This window comes from Malus sylvestris, chromosome 2, assembly GCF_916048215.2.
Source record: "Malus sylvestris chromosome 2, drMalSylv7.2, whole genome shotgun sequence".
Lineage (NCBI taxonomy): Eukaryota > Viridiplantae > Streptophyta > Magnoliopsida > Rosales > Rosaceae > Malus > Malus sylvestris.
The window spans coordinates 23,382,115-23,398,498 of record NC_062261.1 but is presented as its reverse complement, the minus strand read 5'-3'; the positions used below and the strand labels follow the sequence as shown (position 1 = coordinate 23,398,498).

Below are 16,384 nucleotides of genomic sequence, written 5' to 3'. Positions count from 1 at the left end.
CAAGTTTTTTAAGAAGCTTTGTACAACAAGGAAACGTATTCGGGAGAAAGAAATGGTACATGTAAGTGAAAATTTCTCTGCAATGTTGCAAAGAAAGCTGCCACCTAAATGCAAAGATCCGGGTAGTTTCACAATTCCTTGTGTAATTGGTAATACAAGATTTGAGCATGCTATGCTAGATTTAGGTGCATCAATTAATGTCATGCCATATTCTGTGTATGCATCTATGAATTTAGGGAAACTAAAAAATGATGGTGTGATTATTCAATTAGCCGATCAATCTAACGCATATCCAAAATGAGTATTGGAAGATGTTTTGGTGCAGGTAGACCATTTGATTTTTCCTGCAGATTTCTATGTGCTTGATATGGAAGATTCAGGCCACTCTTCACCATCATCGCTCTTACTGGGACGAGCTTTCATGAAAACAGCTCAAACCAAGATTGACGTGGCCAAGGGAGCAGTAACCATGGCATTTGGTGGTGATATGATTAACTTTAAGATTTCTGAATCTGTTGAGAAGACTAATGATGTTCATTTTTGTTGTGCCATTAATGTAATTGAAAATATAGGGCATAAATGTTCAACACTAATCAAGAAGGATGTTTATTGCACCATAATCGAGGAGGGACTTGGATTAAAGCACAAGGAGCACGGCCCAACCTCCAAATCACCAAATCTGGCCGAGAGTACTCCTTGTGCATCTGTTCAATGTGCTGCCACTTCATTGCAGCACATGGGTGAGCCATCTTCTCCAATTTCAATTCCCATTTCAAATAATAGGTTGTTACCTTGTTTGGTGCAGGTACCTAGGTGCATTCAACGTGGTGGGAGAGTTCATGTTGATTTAGGGAAGCAAAACACCAAAATCAGGAAGGATCATTATCCCCTTCCATTCAAAGATCTAAAGCATGAAGTGGTTCGTAGGACATGTTGTAAAGGAAGCACCCCTCCATGCTGTGGGGTCCAATAAAGCTTCACAAGGAGTATCGTTTGGCTGCAAGACGTTAAAGCAAGCGCTACTTGAGAGGCAACCCATGCATTCAACAAAGGAAGACCTAGGAACCACTCCAATTCCATATTTGCGTTCCTCAAACCCTTCTCTTTGTTGTTATTTCGTTTCTGTCCTATTGAATTCTTTAGTTGCTGTTTGCTTATTTATGTTTGGTTTTTGTGAGTTTATGCTTGAAACATTGAGGACAATGTTTGATTTAAGTGTGGGGGGGGTAAACAAGTGCTTTTGATGCAAATTCGTAGGATTTTATCACCCATAACTTCCAATGTTGTTCCTTGCTATTTTTAAGTGGTTTTTAAGCTGTTTTGATGCATTTTAGTGTGTTTTACATAAAAATCCGAAAATCCCAGAAAAATTTAAAAAATTTGTTTTGAAAAGAAAAACCAAAAAGAGTTGTTTTGATTTGTTTTTGTGTGTTTGTTTGTGTCTTAGGGTACATTCCAACACAATGATGAGGATTCGGTTTTTAATTGCATGACTGTTAAAGAGAGTTATAAACATGGATGAAAGTTTGATTTACTCTTTGGTTTATGCTTGGTTGTAGTTATAACTTATGAATTCACATGCAATCATAAAGGAAAAATTAGTTTTTGTAACATGCTTGAAGGAAGGAACTCAAACTAATGCTATAACCTTGTGAGACTTGAGCCTAAACGTTTATTTGGAGAGTTAATAATCTGTGCATTGTTGTTTTCTAAAGTTGTTGCATGATCTCATTATTCTTTGCTTGGTTACTACTTAGAATTCATCATTTAGTTCCAAATGCTAGAACTCATGCCCATTTCATTCAAAGCATGCTATTGATTTGCATAACCCATATTCAAGATGAAGTTGTGTAGTGACCACCACCAAAGCCAAATTGCCGTGAACCCTAATTCATTATATGTTTAAGTTTAACCCCGTTGAGCCTTGTGTAGCCTATGTTCTTTGTTAACCCACAATATCCTCACCTAGCCTAGATTAGGACCATCCATACCCTTGTTCTTGAAGCATAGTAAAGCATGACTCAAGATGAATTCCTTTTGATCAAGGAATTGTAGAAAACAAGTGTGGGGGAAGGGATGTGTGTGTATGCCATAGTCTTTAATGTGGCACGGGTAGAAAGAAAAAAAAAGAAAAATTAGTGGAAATTAGAAAGAAGAAAAAAAAAAGTTCAAAAATGTATGAAAAAGAGTTCTAAAGTGTTGGTTGTTGGAGAAAGGGCCCAAACCATCGAATTTGGCCCTAAGTGTTGCATGAATCTTCCCTTTGTGTTTAAAAGTTGATTTCTGCATTCTAAAGTGAATTATAAAGTTTCGATTTCATTACTTTGCTTGCTATTGCTTTAATAACGTTTGTTATCCCTATCCTTTCTTTGTTAACCAATACCCCAAGCCCCGTAATAACCCTTGACTTCAATCTTGAGTGTTATGTGTTTCAATTTGTGGAGTTTGAAGTTGGTATGAGCATATGGTGTCACTGGTTCTCGCATTTAAGTAGTAGCATTCCATTCATGAGATCATATCTAAATGCTTACTAACTCCAGAAACTGCTTTCTTTGTTATACATATATGTGAGCGTTCGTTTTCATGTCTACATCAATCTTCTCACATATAACTAGTATAGGGTGTGTAGTTAGAAAATCTGAGTGAAAATTGAGTGCATATCTTGTAAGGAATTGAGCAAATTCTCTAAGGCATGTTACTACATTCAAAACATCGTTTTACTTGATTAAATGTGAACTAGTAAGTGGTGACTATGATTAAGTATGTGCTCAAGTGTGAAGATGACTAAAATCCATGGGGATGATGGTTTTTAAGATGTCATGTGCATTGGAAATCCCTGAGGCAAACATTGGAAGGTTTAGGTTTTGTTTGTTTGTTTTGTTTCGTTTTGTTTTTCTTTTGTTTCTTTGTTTTGCTTGAGGACTAGCAAAAGCTAAGTGTGGGGGAATTTAATAGGAGCATATTTATGCGACTTAGTGAGCTTGTTCTTGTGCATTTACGTTGTGTTTTCTTAGTTAAATTAGTCTTTTAAGCTATTTTCATGTGTTTTCAGGTTTTAAAGGCAAAGTATGCAAAGTATTGCATTTTGGAGCCTTTTGGAGCAAAATTGAGCTTGGAATGGATATCACATGCTTGGAACGAAAGGAATGGACGAGATTGAAGGATTCCTAATTGAAGAAGGATTCCTAATCAACAAAGGAGTCCTAATTAGAGATGGATTCCTAGTCAAAGATGGATTCCTAGAAGAATGAGGATTCCTACTCAAACAAGGTTTCCTACTTGAAATAGGAAAGTTAAACCTAAAGTTTCCTAATTTGGGTGGATCTTTCCTAAACCTAGATGGCCTTAAGTTCCAGTTATTTTGAAGGTTTCCTAAGCATTTTTGGACACGAAGAAAGATTCTAGAACACTTCCCTATCCTTGCCGTGAGTTATATCCTATTTCCCCTTAGTTTTGGGCTTCTCGAAGTCCTATCTTTTTCCCCATACCTGCCGCACCAATTTCAGCAAGGAAACCTCTTTTCCTTGCCTTGCAAGGCATTCTAGAAGCCTTATCCTTTCTTATCTAATTTGCCGCACCTTTTGGCCTTTTCCCTTGGGGATTCTAATTGTTTAAGCCTTTTTCCTTGTGGATTTGGATTTTACAAGTCCATATCTGATTTCCCTAGGGTTTTATGTGCCTATATATATTTTTATTTATGCCTTGGCCGAACGACCACCTCTCATATACATCAATTCACGCCAGAAATTCATCACCCTTCTCTGCCGCAGCAATCACCACCAATTCTCCATAATTCCTAACCAAAACTACCCCTTGCCGCACCATCCATCCATCCTAAACACTACCATACCATCTCCCATCCATTCTACACCATTCATAACCCCAAAACCTGTCCCCAAGCTGTGTGCCGCAGCAAGGAGGAAAAAGGAAATCGTGGATGCACCTGCTGTCCAAGTTGGAGCGTCTAGGTGTTTTCTTTCTTTGGATTTCAATGTCTAAATTTATTTATCTTTCCTTTGTGCGTATGAGGAACTAAACGCCCCTTGGCTAGGGGGGGATTTGAAACCATGTTCATGCTTGTTATATAATTTGATTACTTTCAGTTGCGTTTCATAAGTTGTGAATTCAATTTGCTTATCTATATAAATTAAAATTGATTTGTTTGTGTTGGTTGAGAGTGCACACTTAATTTTCATGCATAAATCTGATGCTAGGGTATAAGGGAGTTTCACCTATTTTTTATGAACTTATATTCATGAGTAGTAAAGGTTGCTAATCACAATCGCGTTAAGTAAATTCTTGGCATAAGTTTCATGCAATTCATAGTAACAAGTGCCTCGTCAATGCTTATGATTTTCATAGAACTTAATGATTCTTGCTTGTATCTCTATTATGCAATTCATGTAGGGAACTTGGGGGGAATGCTTTGGGTTGTTGTATGCAATCATCCAATTCAATAACTTTAGGAAAATCTGAGGGTTAATTAGTGCATTTCACGGTTAATCTGAGGCGTTGAGGATTCATAGTTTATTGAAAAGCAATTGGAAACCGTTTTGTATGTCATCACTCATATATTTCATGCATTTATACCATCCATTTCTAAAGTCTTTGTGATGTTTTTGTGTTAAAATTGTGGTACTTTACCTTACCTTGTGTTAATGTACAATTAAAATTGCTTTAAGATTAATTTCAAGTAAAGTGGAGAAAAATAAAAAAGAAAGGAAAGGACACTTTGTGTTTTGTATAATTAAACATAATTCAGTCCGTTATTATGTGCAGATGGGTTCAAAATTTACCGGTTTCAATTATCTTTATCTAAAGTTGCAGACCACTACAATACCACTACATCTTAAAGCTTAAGTGGGGAGTGCATTGACAAAGGAATTGGGACGGTAGTGGAGAAAATAAAGAAAATAAAATAAGTAGAGATAGACACGGGCAGACTGGAAAGAAGCAGGGTGGAGAAAAGAGAACAAGCACTGTGAAAAAGAAGTAATAAAAAAAAAGATTAAAAGAAGAAACGGAGGGATAAGAGAAGGGGAGAGAGGTCAGAAGTCGGGGGAATTTGGAAGGCAGGTCAGAGCCTTGCAGCGAGAGAAGAAGGACAGCTGCCTGGCAGCTAGTGAGAGAAGCTGCACAGAAAACTGTGCGGAGAAAGAAGAGAGACTGTCAGAAGCACAGTCCACACGGGTAGAAGACCAGAGGCACGGGCGGACTGGCGAGCAGCGTGAGCCTCGGGGAGGAGAAAAACAGAAGCAGCAAGCTGCCTTCTCTCTCGGTGAAATCTTTCCAAACTTATATTTTATTTCTGTTTTAATAATGTGTAACTAAATTTATTTTGGCTAGAGGTTAATTCAAAGCCATGAATATATTTGTAATATGAATTGATTACCTTCAGTTGTGATTTCTGAGTTGTGATTTAATTTGCTTAACTGCTTAATTGATAACTTATTTTTGTATGTCGATTAAGAATGCATACTTAATTTACATGCATGAATTTGATGCTAGAATATAAGTGAATTTCACCTAATCGTTATGAACTTATATTCACAAGTAGTGAAGGTTGTTATCCACAATCGTGTTAAGTGAATTCTAGGCTGGATTAACATGCGTATTCCATAGTTATGAATGCATAGTCAATGTTTATGATTTCCGTTGAACTTAATGATCTTTGTTGAATGTCTCTATCATGCGTATTCCATAGTTAGGGACTTTGATGAGGAATAATTTGGTTGTAATGCGTATTCCATTCAATCCAATGAATCTAGGGAAATCTAAGAGTTAATTTAAGCGGACCTAATTAACTTGGAACATTGTCATTCACAATTTATTGAAAGAACAACTGAAAATCAATTTAGGTTGCATATGTGTCATATGTGGAGAAGAACCCTCTAGCTAGTCCGTCACCTATCCTTTCACCTTAATTCATGCTTTTGTCAATTCTGTAATTTATTTAAATTTAATTTACTTCTCGTCAAAACCAAACCCCCCCCCCATTATTAAATTATATTATTTAGTTAGTGTTCATTGTTGTTAGTCTTTTAATTCAATTTCCGTCCATTTTAGTTCCTAGTGTCTAATTTAATTGTTTTCATTATTTTGAGTCATTCTAAGTATGTTTCGAGTTATTAGAGTTTTTAGCCTAGTTTTGTGTCCTTGAGTCTTGTTTAATATTTTAAAATTAATTTAGAATAGATTAGCAATCCCTCCTAATCCCCGGCCTAGAACGATACCCTACTTACATCTATACTACAATTGTCAAAAAGAGGGTTTAATTTGTGTGTCAAGTAATTCTCGCATCAGTATGCAAGTGTGACATGTGTGGAGAAGAACCTCCTAGCTAGCCCATCATCCATCTAATTCACCAAATTTCGTTAAAATCTGTTTAAGTTTTTCTAGTTTTATTTCACTTAATTTTTGTTCAAAACCAAATCCCCTTTTTCTTTAGAGTGTCTAACTAGTTAGAATATGTTTTAGAGTGTGTTTTAAAGTGTTTTGAGTCAAGAAAACCCAAAAATTCGTCCAAATGAGTGTTAGAGTTCAAATCTGCACAGTTTGTGTTTTTAGGCAGATTTGAGTGTTTTTGTGCTGTTTTGAATCTTTTGAGTTGTTTTAGTGTTTTAGAGTTTCGTTTTGCATTCTCTGAGTCTAGTTTAGTGTTTTAAACTTTGTTTTACGTTTTTGAGTCAGTTTTAAGTGTTTTTGCAATCCCTCATAATCCTCGGCCTAGAACGATCCCTACTTACGTACTTTGCTACAATTGATAAAAAAAGAGTTTAATTTGTGTGCTTATATATTTCGCATCAACTACTAATGGCTTGATCCTTGTTTAGGGTGTATAGGCAGTCTAACGAGACGTTAGATGCAGTCATACAATAATTGAGAGTAAACAATTGAAACAAAGCCTTGTTTGGGAACTGGGCAAGGTGAAGGATTTTGGTAAAAAGGTGAGATTTAACCTTATGAATTGGTGATTAATGTTGGTCATACATCAATGTGTAAAGAATCAAGAATTTGATGTAAGGAAACATAAGTAATGATAATCAATTAAACTAGTGTTTAGTTGGGCTTGTCACCTATAATTATCCCCGAAAATGAATAATTTGGGAGTAGGGAGCTTATGCATTTTTATGCCACATATATATATATATATAATTGGAAATGCTATAATGTGGTTAAGTATTAGATTTCATCATGGTTTATTTATATGTATATTACTCGCACACAATTATTATGAACGCTTTGAAGTGCAAAGGTGAACGCAGGACACCCAGGTAAGTTCAGGTGAATTTATGGTGTTAGTTGAAATCATGGGGTTATGGTATGACTACATGTATGTTTAGGCAACTCCGACATTGTCGTATAGGTTGCAATGATAGGCAACTTCGACACTGTCATACAGTTTGCCCATGAATTGTATATGTTACAATAGATACAGTTAGAGCTCATAAATCTGCACCCCGGTGTTAGTGCTCCCGCCCGTGGCCAGGGCACAGTCCTTCACGTGATGTTCACCTCCCGCACCTTATGCTCACCTTGGATCCAAGGTAGGTGATCAGTCTTGTCGTACATACCACATTAGGTGGTTCCGACTTGTGTGCAGGTATACTTATTGAGCTATGAATAAGTCGTACATATCACTAGAGGTGACTCCGACTTATGAGCTAGCATATGTGATGAGATATGTGATGAGCTAGCATATATGATGAGATATGTGATGAGCTAGCATATGTGACGAAATATGTGATGAGCTAGCATATGTGATGAGATATGGGTAAGTTGTACAAGTCACTATAGGTGACTCCGACTTGCGTGCTAGTACTGGTTATTAATCACATGATTATTGATATTGCCAATGCGATGCTGTGTTGTGATATATTTATGATCTTTCTAAAAACTATGTAGGTGTCACAGAGAGGAGTTATAATGTTTTATATGGGTTCTATTAAAATTTCATTTCCAGGGTCACTCACCATTGACTTGTTTTCGCCCTCCAAGTTTTATTAGTTGAGTTTTCTTATCGTCGAAGATTCATGGCGATTCTTAGTATTGGAGATTATTTCGAGGGTACGATTTTTAATTCACTCTACTGTACTTGCTTATGCTCTAACGTCAAGTGTGAAGTGGGTTCATTTCTGCTCACCAGCGCATGATGGTATTTAGGCACTCTTAGGTTTAAAGTTATTCACATTTTTCCACATCATCATACTTTATGGCTTCGTCACCCTCCAGCTGTTCGGCCAACACAGCTCGATTCAGAGTCCTAGTGGACATCTCGGGTTAGGGTGTGTCAATATTTATATTTTAATATTTTTAATCCCACAAATTATGGTTTTTTAATTTAAAATCTCATTTATATAAACAACTAAAATTTCTAATTTTTAATTAAAAAAATATAGTAATGTATATAGAAATAAATTATCACATTAATTTCAAGGACCTTGATCAAAAATTAAAAACCAACAAGATTTCAATAAAAAATATTCATAACTAAAGACCACATCCGAAGTCTCCCTTAGTAATACATGCATAGAAATATCATAATCAAAACCAAGATGATATTTCCCCATGTTGATGGTCTATTGCTTTTGAAATCAACGGCCACGTTTGTTGAAATGTACGACTCCGATAAATCGCTAACCGTATAATTTGGGTTTGATCCATACAAAGCTTGAACACCTTCAATGTCATCAAGATGCAAATCGACCTTCCTGTCCCGAGGCTTCAAACTCGGATACATAACAGCCTCTTTCACCAAACTATGCCCCAACCCTAGTAAATGTCCAATCTCATGCACCGCCACCGACTCCAAATCCACGGCCACCATGGACTTCTCCTTCCGAAAGTCCACTGCCCACCTCTCCGCTGCATCAAGGTGGAGCCTTCCGCTCACAGGCGAAAACGAGTGGGCCAAAATCCCTAGCACCCCATCAAAAGGCTCTCCATCCCCATGATCACCGCTATAAAACCCTATTTTGATGTCGGCAAAGCCGTAGTCATTAGTCTCCATGAAACTCACCGGAATCACGGATGCCCATCTGGAGAAAGCACGTTTAAACACATGCTGTATATCGGATAAGCTCAAGTAGTTAATCAGGTTGTCATTAGAGATTGCGTAGGTGAGTGTCATGGGCTTCATACGCACCCACCTAGGTTTTTCAGGAAAATACACGTAATGTTGTATGCCATGCAACGTGAAACTATGGTGTATATACTCTGATTTTCTGGCGGCAGCGTAGCTGTCGCTCCGAGCATAGAAGAATGCCTCGATTTTCTTCAATGTGTCGGAGGCTATCGTTGGCACTGTTCTAGTGGAAAAGGATGGCGTTACGTTTAGCAGCAACAAGAAGAAGAAGGAGAGGTAGAGACAATAACTGAATAACAGAGACATGGCAGGAAAAGCTAGCAGTTAAAGGGATTGGAGGGTTTGGAAGGTAGCTTTAATATGAAGGACAAATAAAATGTTAGGGATAATTTGGTTCTAGCCATACTGAAATTATAACGGAGTGTTGGGAGGAATCTGTGTGTTGTTTTATGGTAGTAGGTCCTTTTCATTACTATGTGAAGATCCGACTTTTCAGTTGCTTTTGATCATGATTTGAAATATGAGTCAATAAAATTGTAACAATTAATCATGGGACTATACTAACGGATCTAGCAATAATAACACAGTGACCAAGTACTACGGTTTAGTGATATTCCTCTTCACTTATAAGTGATAGGTCTTAGGTTCGATTCTCGCCATAGGCAAATTTCAACTACATTATTGCTAGCCTATTATGAGGTTTATTCCACTCTCCCATCCCTTTTTTCTAAATAATATCGTTTGTTCATAAAATAAAATAAAACAATAATAAAACAGTGTGAAACCAACTAATAGATTTATCCTAAATCGATCCTGTAACCGTTGATGAGGATGATCCGGCATATGATGCTCAGATAATGTTGTGCTAACACCTGATACCAACACTGAATGTATATGATTATCTATATCCTATAAATGTACTCTTAATTAATTAAGCTTTCTTTTCATGTTAATTTTGATTAAAAGATCTGTCATATATATACTCATCACATTTCTCACAAAAATGGAATCCACTTGTTGACACATTACTCATTAATTATTGCAATCTCATTTGGTTAAAAGTATCTTTATATACATACAAGCGATATTTCATTTATATTTATCTAAACTATAATTACAGAATGTAGAAAAAGTGTACATGTTCTAACCAAGTTGAGTAAGTCCAAATTTGGTTGGTTAACTCCTAACGGATTTAGCTTCCATCCCGGGATCTCTGCCATCCCTCCAAAAGCCCCAGATCCTGTAGTTGTTGATTCCAAAAAAAAATCCTATTTATTTCATAACCTTGCTAATCTAACGTTAATTTCATTTGATATAGAGGACAAAGCTCCATTTAGTATACCTATTGAATTCCTACTAATACCATGTTCCATACTAATAGTTAATCTGGTGGTGGTTTGGGAAATCATTAGCTTCCAGGTCCAATGTTGGTTGTTGATCTCTAGTTTGGTATGTATGGTAAGAAAAAAACTAAAATGCCCGATGATTTGCACTCATGGTCGTTAGGATGCTATGATAATTTTAGACGTGTGGATGACTCAATCGGTCAAACTTGAGAAAGCAAGCAGCTAGTGTGCTGCTTTCTTAGATTTGGACTTAAAGAGGACTCAATGTTGGACTCTTTGAAAGTCACGAACAACTACCATGTTAGGAAACTGCAAAACATAGAGTTGCTTCCTTACTACTAAAATAAATTTTTACTGTTAGTTCATATATTACTTGTCAAGGAAGCTTGACACTACCTACTTTCTAACAGAAAAATCATTGGTACAGCAGCTATCTGCAATATTATCAATTCCAACTGCTGTACTATTGAGTTTATGTGGTTCTACGGATATGCTTTTTCCCACTGTTCCAAAAAACCCAGCCTAGCATAGTCTAGGCCCCGCCTAGGCGCTAGACGGTTGGTCACCGTTTCGATTAATGCTTAGACGTTTGGAAATTAAGAAAGGGTGCCTAGACCGCCTAGGCACCTTGCCTAGCCTACCCAGACCCACCTAGGCACCCGCCTAGGTTGCGACTCACTTAGATAGAAAATAGATAACTTTCATTTTGCATTTTTTTTTCAATAAATTGTAAGAGACTTGTTGAATACTTAAATGAATACACATTGTATGCATGTTGCCCATGTTTTCATTATGTTCCAATATTTCCTAATATATATATTATTCTATTTTGTAGTTTATAATGAAATTATATATATTTTAAGAATAAACAGACACTTATTTACAGGAAATATAATAAATTTACTTAAATTTGCTTACTCCGCCTAGGCACTAGGCCCTAGCTTACTGTCCGACTAGCGCCTAGCGTCTCTTAGAACCTTGTTTTTTCCTCAAAGTTTATAGATTGATAATTGAAAGATAACAAACGTTATTAACGCCTAACCATCCTATTTGTAGTGCCTCTTAAGGAGCTTTAGCAGTCCAATATAATTAAAATTAAACAATTAATAACAAAATGTGATAACAACGTCTTTAAAATTTAAATCCTTATAAAACATTGTAAAGATAAAATTTGGCTTAAAGTGCCCTTACATCACATCAAATTGGTATGTTTGATGCGCGTTGTTGTTCCTTTAAAACGACGGGTCATCAGAGTCAAATTTGCAAAACATACATTATTCTTGCTGCCTAACTTGTGTCTCTAATCGAACGGGGACCATTACTGACTTCGGATTAATATGTGTGCTAATTTGTTTAGTTTTATTTTCAATTGTTTTAATGTTCAAGCATTGCTACCAGAAAAACACTAGCAAACTAAAATAAATTGGTAAACCAACTTGTCAGTACGATGCATTTAGAGGAATCAATTTTAATTTTCTTAAAATAATTTTAGGGAGCTTTAACAAAAAAATGGCTTGGGCTAATTTTCATTTAACCAAAAATCGCCCTAAACTATTACTTGAAAAAAAACTTAAGTTTTAACCATAAGGATATATATCAAATCCTTAAAAAAACAAAAAACATGCGCTCAATAAAAAGCCCAACCCACAGAACAATTACTATTCCAAAAATGCCCCTAATGGAACTTTAACGCAGACCCGTTACCAAAACAACGGTTACCACTTTCAATCCACCAGCTCCACCGCCTTAATTATACCAACCACTCCTACAAACTAGCAAATAGAACCAAATTTGAACCCCACAAACAATAATCCATTCCGCAAAATCCAATTTCAACTTCAAAATCCAATTTTCAAACAAAAATGTGCACATCAATGGTAGAAGAACAACAAATTTCCGACGAACAAGAGGCACTAAACCGGAATCTTTGTTAAATTCTGACTTTGAAATTCAGTAATATGTATGTTTGCATGTTCGTGATTCCATAAACCTATCAATTCTTACTTAGAAAACACTACAAAACGATTAATTTTCTTTTTACTGCATTATGATAACTACTCATTTTTTTTCGAAACTGAAATTCCATATGTTTCCTACTTTTTCAATTTCATGTATAACTTTGGGATAGTTCAAGCAATATTGTGTGTTATTTTTGCTTCAAATCTACAATTACTGTTGATTATATTGTTCTAGATCAAGAAATAGTGTTTATTTTGTTACAGCTCATAAATATTGGGGGTTATTTTTTTATCAATTTCACAAAATAGTGAGCGTTATGATGCTTAAATTCCAGAAATAATGTTCGGTTTTGCTCATTTTCCATATAAATACCGTGGAATATTTCATAAATAGTGTGGATTAATTTTTCTAGATCCATAAACAGTGTTTAATTGTTATATCTCATAAATATTGGGGGGGTTATTTTTTATCATTTTCACAAAACAGTACGGGTTATTATGCTTTAATTCCATAAACACTATTGCCTTTTTGTTCTAGTTCAAGAAATAATGTGCATTATGTTAATTCATAATCATAAAAAGTGGGGGATGTTTTGTTGTAGTTCACGGACTAATGTTGATTTTGCTCCCTTTCATAAACAATGTGGATTGTTTTGGGTTTGTTTGCTTCCTTCCATAAACAATGTGGGTTATATTGTTCTAGATCCAGAAATAGTGTGGGATATTTCATAAACAGTGTTTATTATTTTACATATCATAAATATTGGAGATTATTTTATCAATTTCACAAAATAGTACAGGTTACTAAGTTGTAATTCCATAAACACTATTGTTTTTTGTTCTAGTTCGAGAAATAGTGTGCGTTATGTTAATTCATAACCATAAAAAGTGTAGGATGTTTTGTTGTAGTTCATGGACTAATATTGATTTTTCTCCCTTCCATAAACAACGTGGGTTGTTTTGGTTTAGTTTTGTTCCCTTTCCTTATAAATAGTGTGGATTGATTTTGCTCCCTTTCATAAATATTGTAAGTTTACTTTTGTTTTTGGTTAGTTTGATGTAATTCCACAAGTAGAGTTTATTTTCGTACCTTCCAGGAACATTGTGGCTTATTTTGGTTCATTTCATAAATGGTGTGAGTTTATTAAGCGTAGTTCCAGAAATAACATGCGTTACTTTGGTATAGTTTAAGAAATAGTGTCCTAACAATTTTCATTGATGCTGATGGAACAAACAAAACCACGTACAAAGAAGAGTAAAACTAATAAAAAAGAAGGTAAAAAAAAGAAGGAATATGAGAAATCAGTCAAAGACGAAACACCTGAGGGTGCAAAAAGATATCATTGCACTCATATGTGCCCACCTCATTCAGTGACTGCAGTTTACTAAATCTGAAACTTACATGGAGTTTCCTAGAAAATATGTGGGAACTTGGAGCAGATAAACAAGTAAAACTAGGCAAAAGGAGTAAGGGACTATCACTTCAAGATGCTTGACAAAGCACATAAAAAAAAAGGAGGAAGGAGAAGAGCCGACAACAAGTGGATTCACTGTCCTTGTTTTGGTAAGTAATCAAAATACTAGTATGAAAATAACATGAATTGTTTCTTACAAATTTCGTACAACTAACTTCACTTTCTTAATTCATACAGTACTGGGTATGTCTTCACACAAAACTAGTGGAGATAATAGAACAACAGAAAAACATGATTCCAGCAATCACAAGATGAGACACAAGCATAATCCATAAAGCAATCAAGGATGTCCCAGTGGAAAAAATCAAGGTAATCACTAATAATCAATATATTTCACTTTGAAACGATGTTTTCCAACACAAAAAGAATGACATTATCATATAAAATGACACCTATCTAATGTGACTGTATGCAGATTAAGGATGTCATTCCTTCTGATCAGCCTCATGTGGAGCCTTCGAAAGCACAACGATAAAAAAAGAAGGCAAATAAAAGGAAGCAAACTACATTCAAGGTGATAAAATCAAACAGAGAACACATACCACAAGAGGTACCAAACAATCTCCAAACAAAAAAAACTCTCACATATAACCAATAATATCTATAAACAATTAACTAATTCTATAAAAAAAAAATTGTTCATTAATTGTGTGTTTTGGTCATTTCCATAAAATAGTGTGGCTTATTATGTTTATGTTTCATAAATAGTTTGAGTAATTATGTTGTAGTTCCAGAAATAGTGTGCCTATTTCATAAACAGTGTTGGTTAATTTCATAAATAGTGTGTCTATTTCATAATGTTGGTTATTTTCATAAATAGTGTGTCTATGTCATAAACAGTGTTGGCTATTTAAAAAATAAAAAGGGTTAGATTACTCTTAGTTCCAAAACCAGTGCGGCTTAATTTGGTTAAGTTTCATAAATAGTGTGGTTGAGTTTCTGAAAAAATGTTGCACATTTTTATGCAAATTGACAAATATGTAATGTTATTGTGTCTAGATTGGTTTTGAAGTTCCTTCTACTCAACCACAAGAACAATCTTCAAATGGAAAACGGCATAAAAAGAGAGCAAAGAAAGGGATGAAAAATGATGCCGAAATTGCTAAGGATCATTCTAAAAATAAAGACGAACATAACATAGAAAACCTAACAGGGCTTGATTAGAATGTGATTAACAACAAGCAAGAAAATGATGCTTGAAAAGATACAGTGGAGGATCATTCCAAAAAGAAAAACGAACCTAACAAATAAGATACAACATAGCTTGATCGGAATTTGAACAACAACAGGCATCAAACTGATGAACCAAAGAATAATCAACATCAATGAAGCCTAAACAGAATTCGACCAACGGTTCGGTGAGGAAATGATCAAGCTAGATGCCACTGTCAAGAAACACATCATCGACATGGATATAGCTAAGAGTGAAGAGTTATTCAACGAGTTCAAGTAAGCTATGAGCATTGCTGAGAAGAGGTACATAACCTTTAGGGAGATGATGACACGTCTAGTTGACACATCAAACAGAAAGTGCTTGATATTGGATCAAATCAACAAAATGCTCAATAATGAAATTGCAAAGCTTCTCCGAAAAGTATAGATTCATTAGAAGAAGAGCAATGCACATAATGTTGAAATGTTAAATATATAGTCATTGAACAGTGCAAATACTCTGAAGATTAATGATTATTTGAATCATATTGGGGTTTTGAAAAAGAAGATAGAAGAAGGTCAATCAAATGTGGTTGAAATGGAACCTTCACAAATTCTAAATTTGAATGCTTCTGCACAAGAACTTCCAGAAGACTTGCAATATAAGAAAAAACCATCACTAGTACAAAATGCAGCTGAAATACAAGTTCATTCGAAGACACCAAAGTGGAACCAATTCCAAATGCAACTGATATGGAAGTTCAAATGGAGACACCAACAGCGGAAGCAATTCCAAATGTGGCCCAAATGGAAGTTTAGATGAAGGCACCAATATTGGATGATGTACAAAAGGATGACAATAAAGGAAAACAATATGTCACTGATGGAAAGGTAAGACGAGAACAATGGTCCTAAATGTACATGTCAAGGATGACAGGAAACTGAATCTTGATCTAGGGTCGACTATGGCTGCACCAAAAAAAAAAACAAGGTTAAACACAAGTTTGCAGCGAGTGATAGCAAAAGTCCTTCAGTCATGCATTCACGAGAAGAAACTTTGGACCCTGTCATTGAAAAAGAGAATGAGAAGCCTAAAGGTGAATCACCTTTGAAGACGAAATTTGCAGCAACACAAGTTGAAGCCATAAAAGGTGAACTACCTGCCAAGAATGACGTGGAATCCCATTTGAAGGCTATCATTGAAGAGCCAGAGAATAAGCCTAAAAAGAAAGAAACTAAAAAGAAGGCAACTGAAAAGATGACAAAATGGGAGAAAAATAGTAATGCCCTTCAAATACAGGGGTATACAAGTTGCTGGATTAAGAAACAAATGAAAAAAATCAAGGAGTATTACAAACAATATGAATT

The 16,384-nt window shown here is 35.4% G+C and overlaps 1 protein-coding gene across 1 annotated transcript; it reads right to left on the bottom strand.

The window, feature by feature from the left end:
- Positions 1–8,404: 8,404 nt before the first annotated feature.
- Positions 8,405–9,455, bottom strand: LOC126611616 (metalloendoproteinase 4-MMP-like). The gene has a single exon (XM_050279935.1). The coding sequence runs from the start codon at positions 9,389–9,391 to the stop codon at positions 8,516–8,518; it is 876 nt and encodes a 291-aa protein (XP_050135892.1). The 5' UTR covers positions 9,392–9,455; the 3' UTR covers positions 8,405–8,515.
- Between the last annotated feature and the right edge of the window lie 6,929 nt (positions 9,456–16,384).

Coding starts and splice junctions, on each gene's coding strand:
- LOC126611616 (XM_050279935.1), bottom strand. CDS start 9,391: ATGTCTCTGTTATTCAGTTATTGTCTCTACCTCTCCTTCTTCTTCTTG.